At 47.8% G+C, this 27,017-nt stretch overlaps 1 protein-coding gene across 21 annotated transcripts in view; it reads right to left on the bottom strand.

Moving 5' to 3' along the window:
• Zfp532 (zinc finger protein 532) overlaps positions 1-25,854 on the bottom strand; it is a 123,570-nt gene extending 97,716 nt beyond the window's left edge. For 5 of the 21 annotated variants that reach the window (XM_063277321.1, XM_063277324.1, XM_063277322.1 and 2 more), the window contains exon 1: positions 11,416-25,322. In XM_063277321.1, coding sequence (XP_063133391.1) covers positions 11,416-11,560 — 145 coding nt within the window. In that variant the 5' untranslated portion in view covers positions 11,561-25,322. Of the gene's footprint in view, positions 1-7,944; positions 8,945-8,973; positions 10,023-10,101; positions 10,304-10,819; positions 11,344-11,380; positions 25,327-25,832 lie in introns of those variants that run through there. The other 16 variants (XM_063277318.1, XM_063277319.1, XM_006254866.4 and 13 more) reach the window with 15 other exon arrangements.
• Positions 25,855-27,017: the final 1,163 nt, after the last annotated feature.

Here is a 27,017-nt window from a genome sequence, read left to right as displayed (position 1 = left end):
TAGTGGACGCCAGGAAGGCAGCACAAGGGTTCAGTCAAGCAGTTCAAACAATGTAACAAGATCCTCGTGATCTGTATATCAGAGTGAGACGTGACTGCAGACGACTAGACGGGCACTCGCTCGGCCCTGGGTGACGGACACAGAACAGCACAAGCAAGGAGAGATCTGGCTGAGGAGGAAGGAGGGGATGTTGAGGTTATGACAACTTGACCCTGGTTCAAATCTACCACCCATCACTTGGGAATGATACATGAAATCTTTCTTGGTTTGGTTTTCTTCTAAGACAGGGTCTCACTGTGTACTCTGTTCTAGGATTTAATGAGTAGACCAGGCCGGCCTCAAATTCACCGACATCCATTTGCCTCCCAAGTCTTGGGATTAAGGGCATGCATATGTCATCACGGACGGCAGGAATGGCCGCTGAGTCTTCACAGGCCTGTGAGTGCACCTTCCAGGATATTACTCTAAGGCGAAGCACACACCTCGGAAGTTACCACAGCAGTGCTTTCTTTCCTGGAGCCCATACTGAGGCGTAGCTGTGCAAACCCTGGGGCCAAGAGACGAATGAGGAACACCTAGGAGAGAACAGCTGGCTCTGTCTAGAAAAGGGCAGGCTTCCCTAACATGGGGACACTGATCCAGTCATTGCACTTACTGTTCTCCAACCAAAGGACCACTAAATAGACACAAATGGTGAAGGGCACCAGGAGTTACACCACTAAAACGAGTTTTGATAGATGTCCTCCCAACATTCCAGAGCATCCTGCCCAATAGAAACATGAAAACCATATGCAGTTTCAAATTTCCTATGAGTCATATTTGTGAGAGGAAAAAGGTCAGGGTGAGATGAACCTGAGCACAGGTCATGTTTGTATAATTGTGTGCCGACTGCTTGAGGGCATTTATCCACAGTGGTAAGCATTCACTCACTATACAACCAATGTAAAAAAGTAATGAGAAATTACTTCCTATCTCCTTTAAGTAGTCTAGGCTACTCTTGAACTCCACATGCACCAGAGGATGACCTTGTTCATACCTGAGTGTGGAGAGTTACAGGCAGACATTCGAAGCCCAATTTCCAGGAGCATCTTATATTTAAGGTTCATGTGCAGACATGAACATGTAGGTGCTATCATACAAACATGTACAGAGACCAATGGCCAGCGAAAGGCATTGTTAAGCTGCCATTTTTGTTAGAGACAGGGCCTCAGGGTGTAACCTTGGCTGGGCTAGAACTCAAGAGATCAGCCTGCCTCTCCCTCCCAAGCCTAAGACACCAGACCCAGCGAGACTGGCATTACTTTGCATACAAGCTTGGTTGTTTAAGCTCATCTGGACCAGAGTCAAGGAGGTAGCTGAGCTGTCCCATGAGTGAAGAGAGGGGAGACACAAGGTTTAACTCGAACAAAAATGAAGGTTTCTATTCCTACGTTCCAACCACCTTTAACCAGATAGAAGGCAGCTGGGACTGAAACCCCAGACACGAGTAGAGGATACATATTCTTTGGATTTTATGGTCAAAATTAACTGTGTACTTGCAAATGAGGGAAGAGCACAGAAACACAAGACTGCAAAACCCAGTACAAAGCAAAGTCATTTTCCTCAAACGGAAGCCAGGGAACCTGAATAAAAGCTCAGTCTGGGGAAGGCCTCACTGCATGCACTCTGCTGTCATGGGCACGACCACACTCAGGACAAGTCCTGAAGAGTGGTTTGGAGTTAGTAACTAGTGCCAAGTCCTACAGCTGGTAAGAGCAGAACATAGGTCTGTATCACAGAGGACTATGCAAACAGGACACTGCAGAGACTGTGACAAGGGCATCTAAAAATCTCCCTATCCCCACTCCCCCACCCCCTCACCCCCACCTCACCACCCAGAGCTAAGCCAACATTAAGCATCACCATCCCAACTACCCTCCTGGCCCTACAATGTAAACCGTCAGGACTGTCAGCATCCAGTCCCCATGGGAGATTTAATTTGATTAACTCAGGTTTTCAGGTTCAACTGATACAAATTTCAAATGCAAGCAGAATTATAATACCACCAAAACATAAAAGTCCGGAATCCATCCAGAAAGTCATGGTGCAAGGACTCTCGGATGAGGGTCCAGATGTTGGATTCTGGATCCCCATCTGCTATATGAACTACCTGATATTCTATTTCTATGTGGATTAGTTGCCAAAAAAAAAAAAAGTGGCAAAAATTATAAATTATATCTGAACTATATCCAGCCATGAATCCTTTTAAAGCAGTGGACTTTGATCGAATCTATGAAGCTTTTCAACACTCTTATCATAGGATTCACATCCCTACGACCTATTGCTTCAAACAAAAATCACAAAAAACAAAAAGTCTATTACTAGTCCCAAGAATCAGCCTCCAAAATGAATCTGCATCTCAGAAAAGCTGCTCGAACACCTGATTATCTATTAGGTCTCCAGGAGTGTTCCACCAGGAGGCTCTAACCATGTAAAGGCGTAATAAAGAACTTTAGGGGAAACCACGCAACGCTGGTGTGTGCAGCCAGACCATCCAGCAGGCAGCAGCCTTAGCGGGGAGACGCGTGACAGCTCAGAAAGCCACTCTGCATTGCTCTAAAGCTGCGTTTCTGCCTGCAGATGTCCACCAAAAAGAACTGGCTCTCCCCGCTTAGCATCCTGCCTGAAACTCGTGATTCCAAGAAGTCTTTCAGTTGTGCTTATTTATGGCTGGATTCTCGCATCTCACCTTCAACTCATTTTTCTCTCATTTTCAGAGCCATCTCTTTATTTCCTCTTGCTTCCATTTTGTGCTCAGGAGAACTTCTGTCCTTCCGATGTGCTATTTCTAGAGCCAGCTCTGATACAGAGAACACAACGCCCTCTGTGCTGAGCAGTCAGGACGACGCTCGTGCCATCTGGAAAGTCAGCCGGCCTTAGCAGACAGTCACCCAGCAGCCAGAGCATCCCACAGCATCTCTGGGGCGTGGCACCCACTGTGGAGACCACCCTTTGAGCCACAAGAGCCCTCCACGCGGCAGGAAGCATGTCTCACATTCTACCTCTACCACCACGCATGATCTGGGGGGCCTCCGCCCCACTGCCTCAGCAGTGCTCAGAAACCCTGAGGTCAAAACTCACCAGCTAAAAGCAGGCCGTGGTGCCACACTCCTTTAATCTGAGCATTAGGAAGCAGATGAGGGAAGATCTCTGCGAAACTGAATTCAGGACACCAGATGGGGCTCGCTGTGGGTACTGTTTTGTACCTTCTTAGGAAACCTTCTACCCTCTAACGGTTTTTCCTTTGTGGTGTTAGAGATAGACCCCTGGACCTCTTACGTGCCAGCCATCACTGAGCTACCTCCCAGCTCTCTGAAACATGCATTTTAAACTGTACAGACCCGCTTGTCTATTTTCCTATACAAGGGCATTATACTGCCCTTATCTTAGGGGACCCCCCCAAACTCTCTCTTCACACCTGCCTTCCTTTAATCGTTGCTCTGTGTTAATGACAAGTCTCCTTATCTGTGACTTCGTTTTCCAAGGTTACAGTTACAAAGGTCAACAACGATCTGAAAATATGAAAATTCCAGAGGATAAACAGTCTCCCTGTTTTAAATGGTCCTTTTTGGCATGTAGCGTGACAAGTGTTCTGCCTCGTTATGAGAAACTCTTAGAGATGAGTTGCTAATCTCTTATCACATCCACTCATGGTGCTTTCCTCTCCCTCTGCAGAGCATGTAAAGACAAAAACATCTCTATTCCTTCTTGCTTCCAGTATGCCCAGAACGGCCTTGTTTTCTCACAGGTTTGTATAAACAGGAAAGCCCACTACCACACAGGATGTTCGGTACATGCAACTGGCCTTAGAACGGGCCCCTCTACTGAGAACCGATGCTACCATCCGCCCAGTCCGACCTCCAGCCGAGTCAGCCACACCAAAGGAGCTAACGAGGCCGAGAGTCACGTCCCAGGCAACTGTGCCCAAACCTGAATTTAGCAAGTTAAAGCTCTTCAAAAACACTCTTTTCCTGTCTCTTCTCCCTTCCGACTTGGTCATCTTAAAACAGAAAGAAACAGTTGCTAAGAAAACCTATCCGTCCCACACAAGGCTTCAGCCTTCCTGCTCCATCACTCCCCACCTGCGGTCTGGCCTTGGTAACCACCCTCTGCTCCATTCCCACAAACAGTGGGGATAGAACAGCTTCACTGTAAGGCCTTAAGATTCTCTCCCTTCAATTGCTGCAGGGGGTTGGGGGGAGTCCCCACTTCATCTCCCGCCCCCAGTCTCAAGAGCTTCCATTCCATTTCCAAGGTATTCCCACAAGCCTTTGGGGATGAAGACTACCTTTCTGCTAATACTAGTATCCAGAGTCACCAGGACTGTCCAGGAAGACCCTCATAGGTATTGCCTTTCTCTGCTTCATGGGCATCAATATGGCTACCACACTACCATAACCACATGCCCACCAGGCTCTCTCTGTACCTTCCTATCACTGCTCCAAAACCCACATGTTCTTCCTGAACCTTGGCCAGCCTCATACACTCAAGGACTTCCCAGGGTCAACTGCAAAGCCACCATTTCCGGGCTCCTCCCAGACAATAACAGTAGGTGGCCAGTCCCACTTCTATGAAAGCTCTGTGGGCTACTTCCTACTCTTTGCTCTCTGGTTTCCTTTTCCCTCAGCATTCCCAGAACCTTGAAAGATGCCTACTGCTCATTAAAAAAAAAAAAAAAAAAAAAAAAAAAAAGGGGGTTAGGGATTTAGCTCAGTGGTAGAGCGCTTGCCTAGGAAGCGCAAGGCCCTGGGTTCGGTCCCCAGCTCCGAAAAAAAGAACAAAAAAAAAAGAAGAAGAAGAAGAAGAAGCCGCCTCTGGTACCTGACTGCAGCCTCCTCGCACCTGCATTTCTTGTCTATTTCTGGGCTCACCTCTCTCTGTACCACAAGTGCCTCTCCCTATTCTTCCTGCCCTAGAGACGGACTTTATCCTTAGCTGCCCCTTTCTCCTTCACCAACTCACTGTAACCAAACTGGAGAATGCAGCACTCAGGGTTAAAACCAGCCTCGGTTACACAATGAGTTCCAGGACAGTGTAGGCTACAGGAGGGAGACTGTCGCAAAGGGGGGAAAAGAAGGACTTGTTTTCAAATCTCTCCATTCCACCACTCCTCCACCACCACGACAGTGCCCAAACACGGTGGCCACCTCCTTTCCAGGCTTGCAATGACTTCAAATGGTAGATAGTGACAGTATATACATATATAGCGACTATTTATAGACACCGAGATTTCAACAGAGACCTTCGGTGTATCATTTTCCAAAATTTCAATCCTATTATTGTGTGTCGTTTCACTGAACTGAAAACAAATGTTTCTGCCAAACTAGGCTTGAGATTAACAATAATTGCCGGAAGAAATAAAAGGCTGTTCTACCACTTGCAGTTTTTTTGTTTCCATTTTGGCTAATTCCGATTAGTTCAGGGTGGTAAAGCATGTCATCCCATTAGACTTCCTTTATCGAGATCATCTCTCCATGTCCTCTCGGGTACCACTTCTCCTTCTGGGAAGGCTTAACTGCAGCTGCCAAGGTCCAATCTCTTCTGCATGATACGGTGGTCTGAATCTGTTTCCTTGAAACCTCAAACCCATACAGATGAGCAAACAATGCCTAGTATTTACAAACAGCAAAAGAAAAATGCTGATGAGAAAATCTGCAGACATCTGAGGTGGGTTTTGTCCACTGTCACCAGAAACTGGACTGCTCTTCGAGCAGAGTGAGGGTGAACAAACTGTGGTATATCAGGACACTAGAATAGTACTCACCCATGAAAAGGACCAAGAATCAAAGATACACAACCAGTAAAGATGCTTCGGCCATCTTTATGGAAGACGCCATCGAGAAAACCCAAACAATTTAGCCAGAGAAGAATTGAATGGCCGTAGGACTGCGGCTGCCAGGGGCTTAGGTGGGAGAAGAGTTTGCCTCAAAGGGGCAGCAAGAAGTTCCAGCATGGTTTTTGCATGAATTATGTCAACTCATATGTGGCTCTACACACGTGTCAAAACCTAAGAAACGGTCCACCCTATGTCCCTGGCTGTAAATTAAACATTTAAAACCCTTTAACTATACCTCGAGACTAGTGATCATCTCTAAAGCATACTTAACACCAACATATGGACTTCTGGGCTGCTGTGTGTGAGGGCTGCTGTCTTAGTTCTACAGTCTAAGAAGTGAGGAAGAGATGGGGGGGGGGCTGAGGAAGGAGTTTCCCCCAATGTCCTTCAGCTCCGTTCTGCACCTTGGACCTTTTAAAGATTCCCAGGCAGGTAACTTCTGTAGCAGCATGGCTATACTCATGGCCTGGGCAAGGTTACTCGAAAGCCATGCAACATAGAGGCTGACAGAAAGATTTCAAAGAAAGGGCAACAGGGAACAAATCTTAACACTGAAACTCAACCTAGCAAGTGTAAGCAAAAAAACAAACAAACCCTTAAATGTGATCTTCCTCCTTCCAAGTCAGTCCTTAAAGATGAGCTGGGTGGGTGTGGTGGCACATGCCCGGAACCTTGGCACTCAGAGCCAGGTGGATGGCGTTTGAGGACATCTGGGCTGCATATCAAGTCCCTGACTCCAAGGTGGGTAGGGGTTTGAGAGAAAAGGTGGGACAGAAGGAAAGCGAGAGAGATTTAGAACACAGAATGAAGCCCCGAACCAGGTTAGACTGAGCTGTAAAAAGAAAGAAAGAGAGAAACCTAGGATTGAGTGTTCCTTAACATGGGATGCATGACTCAATTTCAGGCAAAGGATGAAAACAAGCAAGTGTTCACCACCCAGTTACACTTTCTTTCCAGTGTGCTCTCGCCAAACCCGCACATTCCTGCGGCAGACAGGGAAGGCCCGAAGGTCCTCCTCAGAGACTGCCTCAGGAAACAGCACGCAGGCGCCAGCTGTAGCCCCAGTATGGGAGCCACGGTGTTCCTTCCTGGCTCTTCCTGGAAGGAACATGCCCTTGCTTACTCTCCAGAACACTCTGTGTCTCTGAGTCTCTCCCTGGAGACAGAGGCCCGCTACCTTGTTACAGCCCAGCATGAGACCAACACCTGAGGCCAACTCCAATCCAAGATGAGCTCAGGATGACTGCCTGGGAGAACCAGCTCCCCAGCCTCCAACAGCATTTGCAGCTGGAAAGACTGTGGCCTAAATGTAAAACAAATGCTATTTTCAGGAGAGACTTCTTGTGGGGGGAGGGGAAAGAACAAAGGTAAAACCAACAAGAGTACATCAGACCAGAACATTCCACGACATGCAGTGCCTAAAAAGGGCTTTTGAAACACATTCTCGAGAAATGGCCAGTGCAAGAGGCTAGCTGTGAAAGTTAAGTAACACCCCCTGCCCCTGGAAAGCCCGGAATGAAGGACTAAATGACAGACCGGCTTATTGTCTTAAGCTAATTAAGGCTTATCACATTAGCCATCTGAGTTTTCAGTTGGCACCAGAAACTCGGGGGGCCAACACACCATGCAGTACAGACTTGAATATGGTCGGCAAGCATTATTTCTACCACGGTCATCTGCAGAACCTCTAGCAGTCGAAAATGAGGTAGAACTGAAAACCAATTTTAGCAGTGTGATTTGCAAAGAGCCTTGTTCCAGCGTGGATGCTCTCTGCTGGTATATCCGTCTAGAGATCACATTTATCTCTATCAAATACTTTATAAAATATTCCGAGCTAACCGTGCACTCTAGTCTCCCCCACCTCCTTTTTTCCAGTGCTGGCACACAGGCAACTCTCTGCAGTCCAGTGGGGGGAAAGCCATCCCAACAATAAAACCCCTGCACACTCCACACCCTTTAGTGCACATAGACTGCCCACCAGCTGCCAGCCCACAACTTCACCAAGGCTCACACCCTCCGCATTTCTGAATAGACTATTCAGCTGAACCCGGAGAGGACACGATACGCACTTCAAAGGGAGAAAATGTATTTGCAATCAGGTCTCCCAAGGGCTCCTCTTGACTGTGCTTTTACCAAACCAGCAGAAAGGCAGAACCAGCAGCTCTGTTGCTGAGATCATATTGGACCAGACTCTGGTGCGACTGGTTTCCTGTTTGGGGAAGTTGTAGCTCTTTTGCACAAGGAACCCCAAGGCAAAACGTTTAGTGTTCTGGAAGCTCTCTCTCACAGCCTTTGTTCTTCACTAATTTGCTGCCCTCCTCTGCTTTCTCCTCTCGGCTCCTTCCCAAGCTCTAGTTTACATTTTTTTCTTGTAACCAACCCAGTTCTGACTGCAGTAAAGCATTAGACATTTTCCACCACCCACTAACAGTCAAGCTGTAAGCGAACAGTCATTCTTGCACAGATGAAATCAGAGACCAGGATTTCTCCCAGTCCTTCGTTAGTATCCCACACTAAAATGTATACCACGAATAATCCAATGGTGAACACTCTGTCGACAGCCCCCGAAATCAATAAAAGACATTCCACCACTTGCCTGAGAAACCTTTGAGGTCAACACGGGGAGCAAGGGAAAGAGAGGTGAAGGATGAGCAAAAGACGACTCTACCTCCAGGCTCCTCTCAGCCCAAAAAGCTGGCTGGCCTGCTTCGATTTGGTGAAGCCCTTCCTTTTCTTACAACTGTGATCAAAACACAAAATGTGGACTGCGTCTACGCAAAAAAACAGTGCATTCCCCACAAGGCCCAGCCGCCTCCCACCCTCTAAGCATGCCTTTCCAGGCCTGACTCTTCCAAATCACCCAGGCACATGCGATTTAATGAAGGCATTCAGATCTCTGCCTCGATAGCAACACCATCAAAAAAGAAAAAAGAAAAAAAAAAGTCACTGGAATCCCATGAAACGTGGATAAGAGGAAAGGTATTTGGTCTCCACTCTGAACCCCACTCATCTCCAGGGTACCAATCCACGGTCGGCCTGTGTCAGAATGGATGTGCAAATTAATATTTAAATTCATGCTAAAAACAGCATTATCTCACCTTGTGAACCTTGACCTTTTGAAAAGACTTTGGACCAGTGCTCAGTTACTGTCACACGGTTGCATTCTCTGCAAATAGGAAAGGGTTAAAAGCAGCCCCAGTCAACAGGCCTACGAGGAAAAAAAAAAGAGACAGCATGGATGGCTGACAGCATCCCTGGAATGCATTTATGCTCATTTCCTAGAACAATATTGTTACCTTTTGGCCTTCATAATAGTCCCAAGTATCCCCAACACCCTTTAGTAGCTTCTAAAAGGAAAGCACAAAACAGAACAGAGCCTAAGAGAGAGAGAGAGAGAGAGAGAGAGAGAGAGAGAGAGAGAGAAAAGGCATGCAAAGTAGCATTCTCCAGAAGCAAACTACCATTACAAATCCATCAGTTCATTCTGGTTTTGTTTCCATAAAAACAGAGAGGAGAGAGAGAGAGAGAGAGAGAGAGAGAGAGAGAGAGAGAGAGAGAGAGAGAGAGACTGTACAAACCAAGTGTCCCCACCCTAATAAGGCACATACTTTTTTTCTTTAATAAGGGTCATAAATCTCAGCTCCTTGTCCATCCCTTAAGCAAAAGAAAAAAGGCAGGAAAAGCCCAAGAAATCTCAGAGCCTTCAAACGTGCACCTTTTCCCCCCCATCATCTCTAGACAGGCTCTTTTAGGGCTCCATTAGTCACGTACCAATGCTGTGTGGTGTCTAAGTGTGCGTTTACATACTGTGTTGGGATGGTAGCTTCCTGCAAGCTCCTCTGCTTTTGGCTGCCATGAAGGGAGGAAGCTGCTATCCCACTGTGGTAGCTCAGTGACTGCATTGTGTTCAGGAGCTGATCTGCCTCAAACCAGTTTCAGCCGGTTCTGGTCACCCTACATAAAAAAGCTATGGCAACCCTCGCTGAGTTGCCAACAAGTCCCTGAGAATCAGCACAGGATGGGAGCTTGCTGGGGATTTGCCTCTCCCTTTTAGGGCTTCCTGAGGAGGGAAAGGTCATTGTGTGTGCCCCCTCCACACAAGCACAGGACCCTGGAAATGCTCACCTCACGAGCCCCCCACAGCCCCTCAGGGCTCATCCCCCTCCCCTCCACCCCGAAGCCCACCGCAGACACTGTTTCCCCCTCCTTCTCTTTCCCCCACTTACCTCCCACAACCTGGCTCAGATCTTTGTGTACGTGTGTGTCAGTGTGTGTTCCCTGTGTTGGGCTGACAAAGAGCCCCCAAGAAAGCAATCTATGTGTGTCTCCTCACACAGGATGCGTCGGCTGCAGGAGCCGGCCTGGCCTCCTAGCAGAGTGGTGCTGGCTTGTTGACCAGGCTCCTCTCTGCCTGTCACCCCCACCCCACCCAGCCCCCTCCTCCCTTCCGTCCTTCTCTCTCTCCCAGCCCTGTCACCACCACCACCACCACCAGCAGCCCCCCCAGTCTCCTCCTCCTCCAACCTTCTCTTCTTTCAAGCACCTGGGGGGAAAGGTCCAAATCCCTGGGTAGCACACTGGGTGTACTGGGGCGCTAGGGGACAAGTCAAGGGGCAGTAGAGAAGAGGGGGCACCCAGGCCTTGGGAAAATCATCTGTGCACAACCAGCTCTGGAGGGGGAGGCGAGCCCGCGTTCACGTGGCCCCCTCTGGAGCTGGTGGGGCCTAGCAACACCAGCCCTGCCTCGGCCCCCCCTCAAGAAGCTGGCTGGGCGCGAAGGCCGGCTGTCCCCAAAGCCGGGGTGGGACAGGCCGCCGCACTCAGGCCAAGGGGCCTGAGCCTCGCGCTCGCCGTGACCCTCGGGGTGGCACGAGGGGCCCAATGCCCCCTCCCGCCCGCGTCCGCCCGCACCCTCGCGGCCCCCTGTCCCAGGCGCACACCCACCCCCTGGCCGGGCGGGCCTCCGTAGCGCTCAAGCCCGGGTGTCCGGGCCGTGGCTCGGGCGACCTCTGCTCCGCGCGCCGCCGGCGGCTGCTGCTGCTGCGCCCGCTGCAGTGCGAGCGGCGGCCGCTTCCATGCTACGGGCGTGTCGCGCCTCCCCGCCGCCGGGGTCTGTGTGCGAGAGCGGAGCCCGGCCTCGCCGCCCTAGGGCTCCTCGCTGCCGCGGCCTCGCGGTGCGCCCGGACGCCGGCCCCGCTCCGGGGCGCGGGCTCTAGGCCGCGCGGCGGCGGCTCGGCCCGGGCCACGCCGGGGCCTAGCGCTCGGGCCGCCCGGGCGGCGAGCGAACAAAAGGGAGCGCGGCGAGGGGGAGGGGGCGCCGTGGGGGAAGGGAGCCGGAGCCGGGCTGCGGAGCGCGAAGCCCGCGGCCGCGACGCCCCGCCGGCCCGGGTGGAAGGCTGCGGGCTCAGGGCCCGGCCCGGCCCGAAGGTGCTGGTGGTGGTGCTGGGGACGGGGCCGAGCGGGGGCTGGTTTGCTGTCTTTTCAAACGACACTTGAGACTCTCACCTAGTCCTTTTCCATGGCCCCAAGCCGCGACTTACTGGAGTGGAAGAAAGCAAGGCCTCGCCAAAGATGGTTGAAAAAAATGCCCGTGAGCCTCTCTACCCAGGATCTTGAAGCCAAGGTGGTGGTTGTGCTGTCCTCCTCGTAATGGTGGCAATAAGTAAGAAGAGAGCACGCTATCATCAGATAAATTCAATCTGAGATTCTCCCAGGAGGTGGAAGAAAGGGCTCCCTTCTGTTAGTTAGTGGTTTGGAGCCCTTTTCGCCTTAAACTGAGCCACAAAAGAATGGAAGACACCCCTGGGGTGGGGAGAAAGCCCTGGTGTAAAAGACACACGTTTTGCTTTCAGAGAAAAAGCCACTAGGGCCAGATTGAAGCATGGCGTGTTCGGTTCATGTAGGGTGTTGTTTTTTTTTTTTTTAAACTGGGGGAATGATATTGAGTAAACACGATGTAATAGCTGGGTCTTTACGTTCTATAAGGGAGATAGTGCACAAATGTAACAGGCACACGTTGTACATACAGCAGGTGGTCATGGCTAAGAGAACACAGGCAAAAAGATACATACAGAAACCCAGCCAAAGGCCAAGAAGGGAGATAATCGGAACCTATCTGAGAGGGAGACACCGCCTTTCTGTGCCAGATGAAGGGTGCTGTTTTCCAGCCCTATGTCCTAGTACCCATATTGTGCACAGTCGAGCAAACTACTGAAGGGGGTTGGGTTTTGCTGCTGTTGTTTTAAGAACAAGAGAAACCACCATGTCGAGCTAATTGTGCTGACGGGAAGTAGGACAAAATGGAGGGTATGAAAAAAAACCTTCCACCATTACCTCCTAAAAAGGCTCCCTCCCTCCTCTTTGCTTGTGCTCGGAAGACAATACAACCACTGGAGTAGCAGTGAAGAATCCCAGCAGAAGTGTTCGTGTGTTTTATTTTAGATCAGACTGGTGAATGTCTGCAGAAAGTACAGAGACGTTTTCCTGTTAAATCTCAGTGTTCTCTTGCATTAACTTCCGTGAAGGAAGCCATTGTTGTCTGCGATAGGGCACCGTAGGATATACAACGCAAAAAGATCTTTTGCTCTTTACGATTCTTTTCATGCAAACGACTTAAACTGCCTCACACGAGAGAGAGAGAGTTCTTTCATTTCAACCTGCGATTATACCACGATGCGCCAAAGTCCCAACGCCAACCTGCACAGGGTTAGGAAGACCTAGTCAGTCTGCTGATTCTGCCAATCACAGTCTGTCAGTGTTACAGAATGATGAAACTGAAACTCTCATCTTCTTGGAGCCAGAGAACAATGCCACCCAACACACCGTGTGTTGAGTTTCAACCTTACTTGGGCTTGATTTCATGTGAAAGGAAGCCTTTTCCTTCATCTGAAGGTAGGCCAATGTTAATATGCATGTAAAAAAAAAAATTATGTGCACTGAAGAGAATACAGGCAGGACCTGCTAATCTGAGGTCCTGATAGGCTAACTCCCTGTTGCGGTATATGGAATTTGGTCATGCAGAGACCATAGGAAGGTCGTGAGTTGGTTTGAAATCTTAAATGTTTAAACTGCTCTCTTGCCCCTCCCCCACCCCCACCAAACCTCTGAAAGCTTCGGGAAGCGGTATTTAAATTGTTACAAGAGTTGTACCCCCTAAACCGAAGTCCAACTCGCTTGTCCTAGGAATCCAGCTGTGCAAATGCCCCGTGGATTTGTAAAGCCAAAGGCTTTGTGAACCAGGCTCTGTCAAAGCCTAGTGTTGTGGTCAAGCCTTGGCGGGGGGGGGGGGGGGGGGGGGGGGGGGGGGGATTTGGTTTCACAGCCCACACTCATCATTTGGCACAAAAGACAGGAGCTAACATTGCATCTGCTTTTAAACTACAAACAGCCAAAAGAGTAAAAGGTAACAATTTCTAGCAAACTCTCTCCTTTCTCTTTTTTACAATGAGGGTTTCAGAGAAACCTCTCAGCCAGATAAACCGATAGTTAAAAACAAAGCACCCATTTGAACCCATTTTGCAAAATCATTGAATTCCACAGTTGGGGGTTGGGAGCACGACCCCTTTACCAAAACAAGCGGTACAAAAAGGTGGATTCCAATAAACTGTATAAGGCTAACTTGTATACCATTCTGCTCGGAGCAACAATAAAATAGTCATGTGACTGCAAGAATGAAGTAAACCTATTATCTGAGTCCAGTAGATAAGAGCGAGACAAAGAAAACATACCCTTCCCATGCCAAACAGAAACTAAAGGAATCCCAGTCCCTTTGGGATTTTGTTACTGCTGTTTTCAGTTGCTCAACACCAAATGTCTTGGTGTTTCCTCCAGTGTTTCTGAGAGTCCCCAGGTACACTGTCCCCAGTTTTTTTGTTTTGTTTTGCTTTCTTGTTTTTATTTAATCTTTTGTGGTTGGAAGCCAGATCTGTAAAAACCTGTAGTCACTCTACTTTCCCTCCTTCCACTCAGAAATTGGGAAATTCCTTTGTTAGGCAGAGCACACAAAAGGTGTGTTCCTGCAGGGAGAAGGGCGTGGAGAAAAGCCCTTTCTTTATCTCACAATCAAAGGCCTTGCAGACAAACTCCTCAATTGCAGCTGAAGGTTCCGAGCTGCACTTTTTTTTTTAAAAAAAGCTCAAAACCAAGATAGGCCTAGGTTTGTATAGTTTGTACAAACTTTAACGTGTAACATTTGTTAGCATGTTTTTATAAGGAATTGTTACAATATTTGACCCTAGAATAGTAATTTAAAGATTCGTAGCAGAGGTGGTCACATGAGAAGGATGGAAATCCTTTCCTTTTAAGAACAGCAAACGTGATAAAATGGGGATTTTCTTTTTATATATATTTTCAAAAACACACCCCGAAATGAAGTTATTACCAGTGTTTCATTACCAGCCAGAACTGCACTGACAAACAGATCTCAGACTTTCCCTGGGAACACCTTCCCTTTCCAGAGCTTCAGTTCAGACCCTGCAAAGGCCTTTTTTTTTTTTTTTTTTTTTTTTTTTTTTTTTACTAGAGGACCCGAAAGAGGGGCAGGGTGAAAGAGGGTGCCCAATGGGCAGTGCCTAGAGAGCTCCTAGGAGTTTAAATGGCTTCCTAGCCCTGAGGAGTGACTCCATTAATTCTTTTTTTTTTTTTTTTTTTTTTTGGTTCTTTTTTTTCGGAGCTGGGGACCGAACCCAGGGCCTTGCGCTTCCTAGGTAAGCGCTCTACCACTGAGCTAAATCCCCAGCCCCAACTCCATTAATTCTTAACTCTGCCTGTCTGGTAAATAAATAATAGGACGCTGGCCTTACTCAAGGGATGACAAAGGGGACGGAGACGTCTAGGAGCTGGACCTTGAAGAATCAGAGAGCCAGACATATGGGGTTTGAGAGAAAGTTAAGAATTCTCTTCAGAAACGGTGACAGAAAGCTCTGTTGAGAACTGTAAACGTTTCTCTGGCCCTTTGCATTTGACTCCCTTAACAAGAAACAGTGACAGAAAGCTCTGTTGAGAACTGTAAACGTTTCTCTGGCCCTTTGCATTTGACTCCCTTAACAAGAACCCATATTGTTGCCAGCTATTGAGTCTAGGAGGAGAGAGAGAAAAAGCTGGAAAAGAATCTAAGAAAAGAGCAGAAATCTGATATCACACACACACACACACACACACACACACACACACTCTCTACCACCGCCACAGTAAAAAGCCTTTGCCAGGCTTCCCAGGGCTCAAGCCTTGGAGTCTTTGTTCTCTCCGGTCTGGAGGGAATCTATGGGTGAGCGTCCTGCAGTGAGGACCATCCTTTGGTACCACATTGTATCTTCATTTTAACCATCCTGCCCACTCCTTCCATCCACAACATCTGCAGAGATCACAGTGTCTGCACATCTCATGACATGAGCTGACATGAACTGAGTAAATAAATACTCAGGCAGCTAGAAGCAAATGTGTCCCCAGTTAAAACCAATTTTGCCAATAGCCGGATGCTGAAGGGCTTTGTTGCTCTCTTCAGAGTGTACGCCTCTACCCTTTAGCTACTGAGAAAGTGTGAGGAGGAGGAGGCATGAGTGCGCATGGCACATGTGTAGAGGTCAAAGGACAACCTTCAGGAGTGTGTTTCTCCCCCTTCTACCTACCTTTCTGAGCCAGGGTCTCTCACTTCTGCTGCAGTAGTGTGTACCCCAGGCTAGCTGGCTCTCAAAGCTTCTAGGCCATTCCTCTGTCAGAGCCTCCCATCACCCTCTAGGAGTGCTGGCATTACACACACACACACACACACACACACACACACACACACACACACACCACGATGCCCAGTTTTTTTACGTAGGCTCTAGGGTTCCGACTAGGCTACACAGCTGACACAGCAAGCACGTTTAGCCCCTGAGCCATCTCTAGCAGACTTCTGGGAATTCTGGGAATTCTCACTTCTGGTCATTCACTGCTGAGTCCCTCGCTGCAAATTGCCTCTGTCTCTGTTTAATGACAGTCCTTAGGAATTGCCTGGCCCGAGGGTATAACGCATTCCCAGCAGAGACCAAGTGTGTCTGACAGAGGCTAAAGACTTGGCTCTCTGTCTCCAGTTAACTCCTTTCCAAGCGCCATCTCCTTCCAGAGCACTGTCCACTGAGGCCCTTCCCCGTGGACAACACTGGGGGTGAACTGTCCAATTCTGCCTTGAACACCGCCCCACAAGTGGGATCGAGAGGTTGTTTGGTTCTTTATTTCCACGAAACGTAGCTCGAGGCCCTCACAGCGTACATCCGGAGAAGCGGCTCTCACTCAAAGTGCTCAATGTTTGAACTTATCTATACCATCACCAAATGCTGTAAGAAACCCCACCCCTAACTTACCCAGCTGATCTCAAGCCTACCTTCCGGGTCCATGTCCTCCCCTTAACCTCTAGGCTCAGATCAGTTTAGAGATGGCCACTACCAAGTCTTCCCCAATCTGGCCAGCTTCCACACCACCCTCCACTTGATACTCCAGGACTCCTAAAGACCCCATCCTGTCATCCCTCTGCTCAGACCTTTGCTTATCCTCAGTCTTCTAGACATTTTAAACGTGGCTTAGAAGGGCTTCTATCATTCAACCCATTTATGGGGTCTCCATTTCCTCATCCTCTAAGCTGTAAGAGCCTGGCTTGGTGAATGTTTTTGTGTTTGTTTTTTTCATGTAACCTACGTAAGTCTATTTGCTGTCAAGTCTAAACATATCCTTTCCTCTTTCTGGAAGAGTCTCTGGCCCTCTCCAAACACATTTGTCTAAATAATACTTGTGTATCCTTAGGTCTAAATGTATGTCTCAGGAGTGTCCCTAACGTGCACTCACTTCTAAGTTGCTTTTCTTTTTTCTTTAATTTTATTTTGTGTGTGTTTTGTCTGTGTTACGTCTGTGCACCATGTATGGGTCTGGCGCCTCTGGAGGCCCAAAGCGGGTGTTAGATCCCCTGAAACTGGAGTTATAGATGGTTATAAGAAGCGTGTGAGTGCGGGTTGGGGATTTAGCTCAGTGGTAGAGCGCTTGCCTAGCAAGCGCAAGGCCCTGGGTTCGGTCCCCAGCTCTGAAAAAAAAAAAAAAAAGAAGCGTGTGAGTGCTAAATATCAATCCTGGGTCCTCTGGAAGAACAGCCAGTGCTTTTAACTGATGAACCATCTCTCCAGACCCACTAGATTGCCTTTTTTACATGATATATACATTTTGTATGACTCTGCCATCATGAGACAAGAACTGATTAAGGACAGAGATGATGACTTTATGTGTCACATTGGGTCCCTCCACATATACACCCACTCCCAGTAACTCCACACAATCACAATTAGCTTGACATTTTACAGCAGTCGTCTGCAGCATGAGATTAACACCTACAGAGGTTGTCTTGTTTTCATCCTCCTTCTCTGAAAGCATTTTAAAGATGAAAGATGATCAAATAATTTGGAATTTTCTGCTAAACTTTAGATAAATATTTGAAGTCTATTTTGAGGTCCTTCTTAGACAGAAGACCAAGAACTATATTCCTCTAAGGAAACATTGGCTATTTCTGGACCGTTTTGTTTTTGTTTTGGGGTGCTCCCCCCACTGCGGTGTCCAACTGTGAGCTGGGGTGACATTAGAAATCGTAGTAATAAGGAGTAGGGGAAACAGCTCAGTCTGTACTCATCGGCCACACAAACAAGAGGGACCAGACTTGGTTTCCAACGCGCAGAGAAAAGCTGGGTTCTGTGGGCCTACATCTGTACCCTCAAGGCAGCTGGAATGGGGTACAGGGGGGTCTCAGGCTCTGTGGTCAGTCAGTCCAGCCAAATGATAGGCTTGTCAGGTGCAAGAAGAAACTTTATCTCAAAAACACATAAGGGCCAGGAGAAGTAGCCCACACCCTTCATCCCATCACTCAGGAGACGAGGGCAGGCAGATCTCTGAGTCTGAAGTTACTCTGTTCTACAGAGTGAATTATAGGTGAGCCAGTGAGGGCCTGTTCTGTTAACACAGTGATAAACCATGTGTAAAACCATTTTCTCCTCTCCTAACGGTAAACCTGCAGTTCTCTAGGCCTCTCACAAGAAACACTGTTTACATTCAGTAAAAGACAAGTCTCAACCCTGTGTGCAGTCTTACCACCAAGGTGTCATCAGATTGCAGTTATATCTAAGGATCACGGCACTTCCAGTGAGGCTCTAAAATCTCTTTTCTACAGCAAAGGTGTTGGGGTTGGGGGTATCTTGGCTTAGTGTGAGTGCACAGTCTGTCATGGTGGAGAAAGCACAGCAGCAGAACCTGAGGCAGGAGGCAGAGAGTAGCTGGTACTCCGCTCACTTTCTCTTTTTTATGCCCCCAGGACCGACCCCTTGCAACGGCACCACACACAGTTAAGATGGGTCAACTTACCCTAATAAACCCAACCTTTAACTTCTCTCCTACAATGCCCAGACGACCGATCGCAGCCTCATCTGATGGTTAATCTTCATTGTTAATTTGACTTAGATTCACTTAGACTCACTAGGAAGGGCGGCCGTCTGTAATCCCTGCATTTGGGAGGAAGAAGCAGGTGGTGGAATCCCCAGCTATACAGTGAGTTTGAAGCCAGCCTGGACTTCATAAAGCTCTGCCCTTGCTCCCCAAAAAGGATAGAAACAGGGGCAGAGTGGGGGTGGGGGTGGTGTGGAACTGGTAAGACACGTGTGTGTCTTGGTTGATAGATCTGTGAGGGTGTCTCTAAAGAGGACTCACTAAGTGTGAGCATGGCATTTTGTGGGCCGAGGGTGGGACAAAGTGAGAAGACAGCCAGCTGAGAGTCATTCGTTTTCTTTAGCTGCTTTTTATCAACCAGTCCATCCCAGCACCAGGAAAAGTAACTGACAAGCCATTCAAACAGCCTCTGAACAGCGGAAGAGCCTAGGTTTCACTGTGTGTGAAGGACTTCCAGGTTATCCTCTTCCGCCCTCTTCCTCTTCCGCCTCCTTCCCTTTCTTCTTCTTCCTCCTCTTCTCCTTTCTTAAGAAAGAGTCTCAAGTAGGCCAGTCTGGCCTGGCACGCATTATGTCGTAGAGTTACTACCTCTGCCCCTCCCCCAGAGTGCTAGATCATAGGTGTGGTTGCTCACCACACCTGGTTTTGTACAGCACTTGGATCAAACCCTGGGTATCGTGCATGCTAGGAAAGTATTCTGCCTACTGCGTGAGCTACACTCCCCCAGCTGTTTATTTTTGTTTTATGAAACAGAGTCCTTGAATTCATACCGCTCCTTCTGCCTCGGCCTCCCAAGTGTTGGGATTACAGACATGAGGCCTCAAGCCCAGCTTCTCACCTCTGAGTATGCTTGCCCTATACTGGACTCAACTACAACCTATTGGAAAAAGAACCTGCATAGGGCGTCCTCACCACCCTACCTTAAATACTCCTATCCCGTACCAGGTAGAATCCTGGGAAGATTGGCAGAGGAAATACTCATAAAGCCCTGGCTGTTGCTGCCCACCTGTCTACCCTTATAAACTTGCCCTTCCTGTGCCTATGTTCTACATAGAAATTAAGTTCAGAGGAACACGGTGCTGATGAGACTGCTCGGAGGTCAAGAGCGTGTACTGCGTCTCCTTTTAAGCACCTATCACCACCTGCAACTCCAGCTCTAGGAGATCCAACACCGTCCTTCCTGCCTCCATGGCCTCCACACTCATGTGAACAAACTCACACAGGCATACACACATCTACACATGATTAAAACCTTTTTTAAAATTTTAATAAAAAGGAATACAGCCCAGACCCATGGCCCCTGAGGTAACCTGCTGGCTGTCGGTAGCCTCCTTCCTTGATAAAATGGCATAACTCTGTTATCTGGGAGATACTGCATGCCCGAAGAAGCCCCCTCACATCTCCTCTTTCACAGCCTCTATGGCATATTCCCTCCCTCCGGGAAGTTATTCCTGCCCGGGCTTGGCTCCTTTCCTGCATTCCTCTCGGAACTACAAATCTTGCTCAAGGTTCTATCTTTGGCTCTCTTCATTCCTAAATCTGTACTTCTTAAAGGAACGCCTTTGCTCTTGGCTTCGGATTCAATCAGATGACTCCCAAATCTGAATATTTAGATCTGAACTCTGTTCTAATTCTGAACTGTTAAGGTACCAAGGAACATGTGTGCCCACCCCCCCAGCCCCTCCTCCCCCACCCCAGGCAGGAGGTCCATCACCACCCATCATCAAGGTCATCCACACACTGTTCTTCCCATCTCTTCCAACGCCCTCTACACTCAAGGGGACAGCACACTCCTTCTTGGAGCTTCTTTAACGCCTTTGCCCTGTTCCCCACCAAGTCAATGTCGGGTTTGTTGGTTTGTTTTTCAAGACAGGGTTTCTCTGTGTAGTCCTGGAACTCATGCTGTAGACCAGGCTAGCCTTGAACTCAGAGATACCACCTCCCTCTGCCTGCCTCCCAAATGCTGGGATTAAAGGTGTCACCACACCTAGCCTCTAGTCAATGTGTCTTAAACCATTTTCCCCATCTGAGTTTTGTTTGTTTTTGTTTGAGCCCCGGTCAGTAGGTCAGGCTAGCCTTGAACTCACAGAGATCTGCCTACTTCCGCCTCCTGAGTGCTAGGACTAAAGGCCACTATATCCAGAAATCTCCTTGAGTTTTCATAGTGACTCCTTAACAGTCATACACTTTTCGCCCAACTGTCCTTCATCGAATATCCCCTAAGCAACCAACATTTATATATTAAATGTGGGTTGAGAATGAGAAGAGGTTCAGGGGCCAAGCATTGCACAACAAAGCCAGACAGAACAAGAGGCTGGGCTTGGTGACATATATACATTTATCCGAGCACTCAAGAGCTGGATGTAACTCAGTTTGTACAGTGTTTGCTTAGCATGTCCAAAGCTCCTGGTTCAATTTCCAGCACCACATAACCTGAGTGTGGTAGCCTATCCCTATGAAGGCAGGTAAAGGCAGGAGGACCAGGAGTTCAAGGTTATCCTTGGCTGCACAGTCCTTTAAGGCCAGCAGAACGACAGGAGACCTTGTCTCAAACTGAACATACTGATCCTGAGAAATCACTTACTGTTGATTCGTAATTCAGATCGAAATGGTCATCTTAGGTTTTTGTTGTTTGTTTTTAGTTAAGCACGGGAACCCTAGAAATAGTTTGTGTTTCGTTCCTTTCTCGCCCATGTGAAGGCAAACCCTGTGAGGGCACTGACATGGTCTGCAGGATCCGCTACCGTAAATCACCATCCTCTAGTGTTCGCCCTTGTCAGCCTTTGCCCATGGTAAGCACTCACAACTGCTGAGGATCAAAGGCAGAATTCAGAAAGCAATGCAGGCTGACTGAGGTATCAGCCACAACCAGGCCATCTATGCCACACTCCTGTCTACCCTCCCATGCCTCCTCAGAAATCTCCCAATTGTCATGGCGATTCCCGAGGACATATAACCATTGCTTTCTGGTCTATCACCAGAACATGCCAAACAACTGAGTCAAAGAACTTTCCAATCCTACCAACACACACCAGAATAGAGCCAGGAAATTGGCCATGAACATGACCTTGATACCCCTTCCCTCTTCCATCTTGCCCTGCTGGACTTCTCACCTAAAACCACTGCATTTCTGCCCTGTCTTCCAAGCCATGAAACAGAGCTGTGACCGTTTGCTACTGTGCTCTACAACTAACTTATAAAACACTTGTGTGCGTTGGGGTGGTAGCCAGGACAGCCTCATCCAGTGTTTGGACAACTGCATATTGTTAGCTGGGGTTCCTATCTTAGGGGGAATTTTGGAATCCTCACCCAATCCTTCATGGGAATTCATCCAGCTGAGTAAATTCTTCTCATGACCACTTTCCCCAAGGCAGGGAGCCCAAGAGACACCCCCGAGTCGCACCTTTGATTCATTAGCTTCTTGCTATCGTGTGAATTAAGTCTCCACCCAGAAGGAAGCCAAGTTCTCTTCTTGTTCTTCCATTGCTGTAGTTGGGAGGAGAGGGGGACACTACACAACATCAGCCTTCACAAAAATAAGGGCCATGTATGCTGTGATTTTTTTTTCCTGAAAAAAAATCTCCTTTAAGGGGCTGAAGAGATGGCTCATTGGTTAAGAGCCCTGGCTGTTCTTGCAGAGGATCTGGGTTCAATCCTCAACCACAGTGTCACACTGTGGCTCTAAACTGTCCGTGATTCCATTTCCAGGGAACCCGGTATCCTCTTTGGCCTCCATTAAAGGTGCATATCTTTAATCCCAGAACTCAGGAGGCAGAGGCAGGAGGATCTCTTTAAGTTGGAGGCTAGCCTGGTCTACATGAGTTCCAAGACAGCCAGAGCTACATAGACCCTGTGTGGAAAAAGGAAAAGAAAAAGAAGATTTCAAAATTCTAGTCCCACTGTGACTGAACTCCCCCAGGACAAACATAAAATGTCAACAGTGCTAGCACTTGTCTTCAGTCCGTCCGAGGACTTAGGAGGCAGAAGCTGGCATATCACTGTGAGTTCAAGGCCAACCTGGGCTACATAGTGAGTTTCAGGACATCCATAGCTTCACACAAAGAAACTCTGTCTCAAAAAACAAAACAAAACAAAACAAACAGGCTGGAGAGATGGCTCAGTGGTTAAGAGCACTGACTGCTCTTCCAGAGGTCCTAAGTTCAAATCCCAGAAACCACACGGTGGCTCACAATCATCTGTAATGAGATCTGACACCCTCTTCTGGTGTGTCTGAAGACAGCTACTATGTACTATATACATAAAATAAATAAGTAATTTAAAAAACCAAACCAAACAAGCAAACAGAGATGAGCAGGTCAGTTAGAACTATACATAGTTTAGATGTTCCATACACTGGGCTATTTTTCACTAGCCCTGTTGTAAATCTATTAATTTCTGCCCATTATATTATTACTTCTCTATTTCTTTTCCCCTCTCCTGGAACTTAATGTGTAGACCAGGTTAGTCTCAAACTCACAGAGCTCTTCCTCCCTCTGCCTCTCCCATGTCCTTATAAGTGACTAACTGTTGTGTTTCCTACAAGAGTGAATTAGTTTTCAAGAAAGCAGTCTGGCCCCTTTTATCTTCCTCTTTTTTGCACTGCACTCCCGTCGAATTTCCCAGCATGCATGGAGCAACAGAAGATTCTTATCCGAAGTCAAGCTGACATAGCTACTCTGTCAAGAACTGTGATCTAAAGGCCTTTTTTCTTTATAAGTTTCTCTGTCTCAAGGGTTCTGTTAAGGCAACAGGACACTCACTGTGATAGCTAGAGTTAACTGTCAACTTGACAGAATTTATAATCACTTAGGAGATGGGCCTCTAGACAAGTATTCAAGAGATTATCTTATGTTAGTAGACGTAGAACAACTGGTCCACTGTGGGCGGCATCATTCCCTGGACTGCATATATAGAGAAAGGAAGCTGAGCAACAGCTTGTGTTTATCACCCTCTGTTTCCTGGTTGTGGATGTCATGTGACCACTTGTCTCAAGCTCCTGATGCCTTGCCTTAACCACCCTAATAGAATACACCCTTCAACTGTGAACTAAAATCATTTTCATTTAAGCTGTGTTTGTCAAGATATTTTACCAAACAACAGAAAAAGAAACTAAGACAGCAGATGTCTCCCCAGACAAGGTTTCTCTGTATAGTCCTGGCTGTCCTAGAACTCGCTCTGTAGGCCAAGCGGAACTCAAACTTAGAGTTCAGTCTGCCTCTGCCTCCCCAGTACATGTACATAGTACATGTCTCAAGCATGAATCCATAACAATGGTGTTGAACAGGAAGAAGCACGGTTCCACATCTCTTCCTGAATTTGAATCTCTAGCTCTAAAAGCCTTGAGTCAGTCAAATCGATGGCTGCTCGGAACTGTAATTATTTCATAGGCTAATGCACAAGTTCAATGCTTTTCTGGGCTACAGAGTGATTTCAATCAAGTCCGTCTGAGGCAACTTAGCGAGGTCTTGTCTTTAAAAGGTCTCTGAGAAGACCCGCGGATAATAGCTCAGCGATACAATGTGGAGCTTCTTCCCAGAAATTCCCAACACCTTCTCACTGGGTTAGCTCTTCTCAGATGCTGCATTAACACTCCTTCCTCCTTTCCAGCTTGTAGTGTTTATTTGGGACCACTAGGATTGGCTAATCCATCTCTATTCTTCATAGAGTCTAACCTCTATGTGGACCTAGTTCACCCTTCAAAACCCAAAAGAACCATGGTGGTATGAAATACACTGTTTTCTATTTCTAGCTTATATTTCTGGAACTCCCTTCCCCTTTGTGCTGACTAGCCATTCCCATCTGATTATAAACTTCAGCTCTCACCAATGGTAAATGAAACGAATTTACCATCTATAGCAAGAATGAAAACAGAAGCCATTTTGGATGTATGTGCACACTCGCTCAGTTTGTGTTGTGGTGGACCCATTTTGCAAAAAAGAAATTGCCTTGCTGAATTACTTTCCCTTTGTGTGTTTCTTTTTGGGATGCTGAGAGAGACAGAGAGACAGAGACAGAGACAGAGACAGAGACAGAGACAGAGAGAGAGAGAGAGAGAGAGAGAGAGAGAACGCAAGCATTCTTTTCCCAACAGTAGCATGTGTCTGAAATCCCAGCATTCAGAAAGGTGAGGGCAGGAAAAGCAGGAGTTCCTGGGCTAGAAGAAATGCTCTAACAAACCAGAACCAGAGTCAGTGTGGTTCAGGGGGTGAGGGCACGCATGTGCCGCCTACCCTAACCACTTGAGTTTGAACTTTATGTGGTAGAAAGAGAACCAACTCCCCCAAGTTCTCCGCTGACCTCCACGTGTTTTGTGGCACTCCGAGTGCCCTCTGATAAGTGAACTTGTTCGTGATACAAATAGATATAATAACACTTAAAAAGAAAAACCAGGGGTTGGGGATTTAGCTCAGTGGTAGAGCGCTTGCCTAGGAAGCGCAAGGCCCTGGGTTCGGTCCCCAGCTCCGGAAAAAAAGAACCAAAAAAAAAAAAAAAGAAAGAAAGAAAAAAAGAAAAAGCAAAGCCAGGCCCAGGGAGATGGCTCAATGGGTAAAGCCATGCCAACATGAAGACCCAGAAGCTATGTAAAAGTTGGGCACAGGGGGGGGTGGGGATTTAGCTCAGTGGTAGAGCGCTTGCCTAGCATGCGCAAGGCCCTGAGTTCGGTCCCCAGCTCCGAAGAAAAAAAAAGAAAAGAAAAGAAAGAAAGAAAAAAACAAACAAAAGTTGGGCACAGGACTATCTGTAATCCTAGCTCATCTGTGGTGATGGGAGATGCCGAAAGGAGAATCCACAAAAGAGACACTTTTCCAAACAAAGAGACAAGTACAGACACCGTTGTCTGGGTGGTTATCAGACACCAGAGGTTATCCTCTGATAGCCACACACACACTAGCACACTCACCTGTGTGAACATTTTCACATGTATTCATGCCCACACACAACGTATACCTATGATACATATATATATCCCCACACATACAGCCATACACAAACAAACAAAAAGCCCAAACCCAAACAAAATGAAAAAGCCTCAGGCTCAGGGCAGGCTAGCTAGCACGTGAGAGATAAAGGCAAGATGCTCAGGGTTTCAAGGTCATTCTTAGCTACAGAGCAGTCTGTGATTCCAGAGATCCAGTCTCAAGCAACAAACAAGCAAGAAAGGTAACAGGGGGCCAGGGAGATGGCGTAGCAGGTAAAAGTGCTTACCTAACAAGACTGATGGATTGAATTCAGATTCTCAGAATCCAAATAAAAACACAGAAGTACATCCATACACCCGTAATCCCAGCGCTTCTGAACTGAGATGGGAGGTAGAGACAGGAGAACTAGATGCGAGCTCTCAGGCCAGCTAGCCTGCCTGGAGTGCTTGGTGGAAACGAGGGAAACCCTGCCTCACGAAAAGGTAGGAGGCAAGAACCAACTCCTGAAAGTTGTCCTCTGACTTGCAGAGTGTCTGGAATCTGTTAACGATAACCACAGTCACTCGTGATGCGAGACTCACCCATCTTGATGACAGCATCGGAAGGTCTTATGATCCAGTATTCACTGTGGTGCTCAAGGATGCACAGTGGTGCTCTCCAGGGGGCTTCACTCACTTCTTCCAGGAGTGTTTCATGGACTCTGTTTGTTTGTTTGTTTGTTTGTTTGTTTGTTTGTTTGTTTGTTTGTTTGAGACAGAGCCTCGCTATGTAATTCTGGCTGTCCTGGAACTCACTATGTTGACCAGGCTGGCCTCAAACCTCACAGAGATCTGTCTTGCCTGTCAAATGCTGGGATTAAAGGCACACACCACCATGGTCAGCATCTTGTGAACTCTTACGTTGATGCACTAAGCACACAGTTCATAGTTCAGAAAGACGAGATACAACTTTTTTCAGGTGAAAACAAATTGACCTAAGATCAAACCCTCAAATACCCTGAACGCCAGATGATCCAAGATTAGGGTCATCTAGACTGAGATACCCACAAAGGAACACACTCAGAGACAAGGTTGGAAATTTGGCTCCTTGCGGGTGAATTGCTAAACACAAAAACCACTTAGTGTGCGTGCGAGGCCCATGAAAGCCAAAGTTCCCTTAAAAGACAAAGCCCATTGGCCGAGTAAAAGTAGACAAGTGATGTAATTGAAGGTATCACCATAGCCACAGTAAGGACTGGCAAATCAGAAGAGGGGGATGGGTTAACAAACTCAGGGTTGGAATTTTGCTAAGTAGAACTTTCCCAGGCAGGAGGGGCCCCCGGCTGGCTGCTGTGGCAGGTGTGGCCTGACACAGGAAGGATGCAAAGACAGCTGACTCACTCGCCTGCCTCCCCCACTTCAGTTCCGGTAGAGCGGGCAGGTCCATTACCATTCTCATCCGCCCATAGGGATTGCCTAATAATAGCTCCCACGTGTTGTGCAGCATCTGCCCTAGGCCTTAGCCTACACCCCTCCTTGCCTTTCAGCCTAGCGCGGGATGGGGTTGAGAGCCCTGGAAGGCTCCTGGGCTTGCCCAACATCAGCAGCTCCAAGAAAGGCTAGAACAGGGTTTGGATTCACACTGGCTAGACAGTCTCGCCTTGTCTGGGCATGCCCCCACCCCAAAAAAATAATGCCCGGATGTTGCGTAGAAAATAACTAAGTTGGTTTCCTTCTGGCTTATGCTTTTTGTGGGATGGTTTCTCAACTGCCTTCCTTTACAGTACG

Source organism: Rattus norvegicus, chromosome 18 (assembly GCF_036323735.1).
Source record: "Rattus norvegicus strain BN/NHsdMcwi chromosome 18, GRCr8, whole genome shotgun sequence".
In the NCBI taxonomy this organism is placed as follows: domain Eukaryota; kingdom Metazoa; phylum Chordata; class Mammalia; order Rodentia; family Muridae; genus Rattus; species Rattus norvegicus.
Note: the sequence above shows the minus strand (reverse complement) of the source record. Positions and strands in the feature narration are given on the sequence as shown.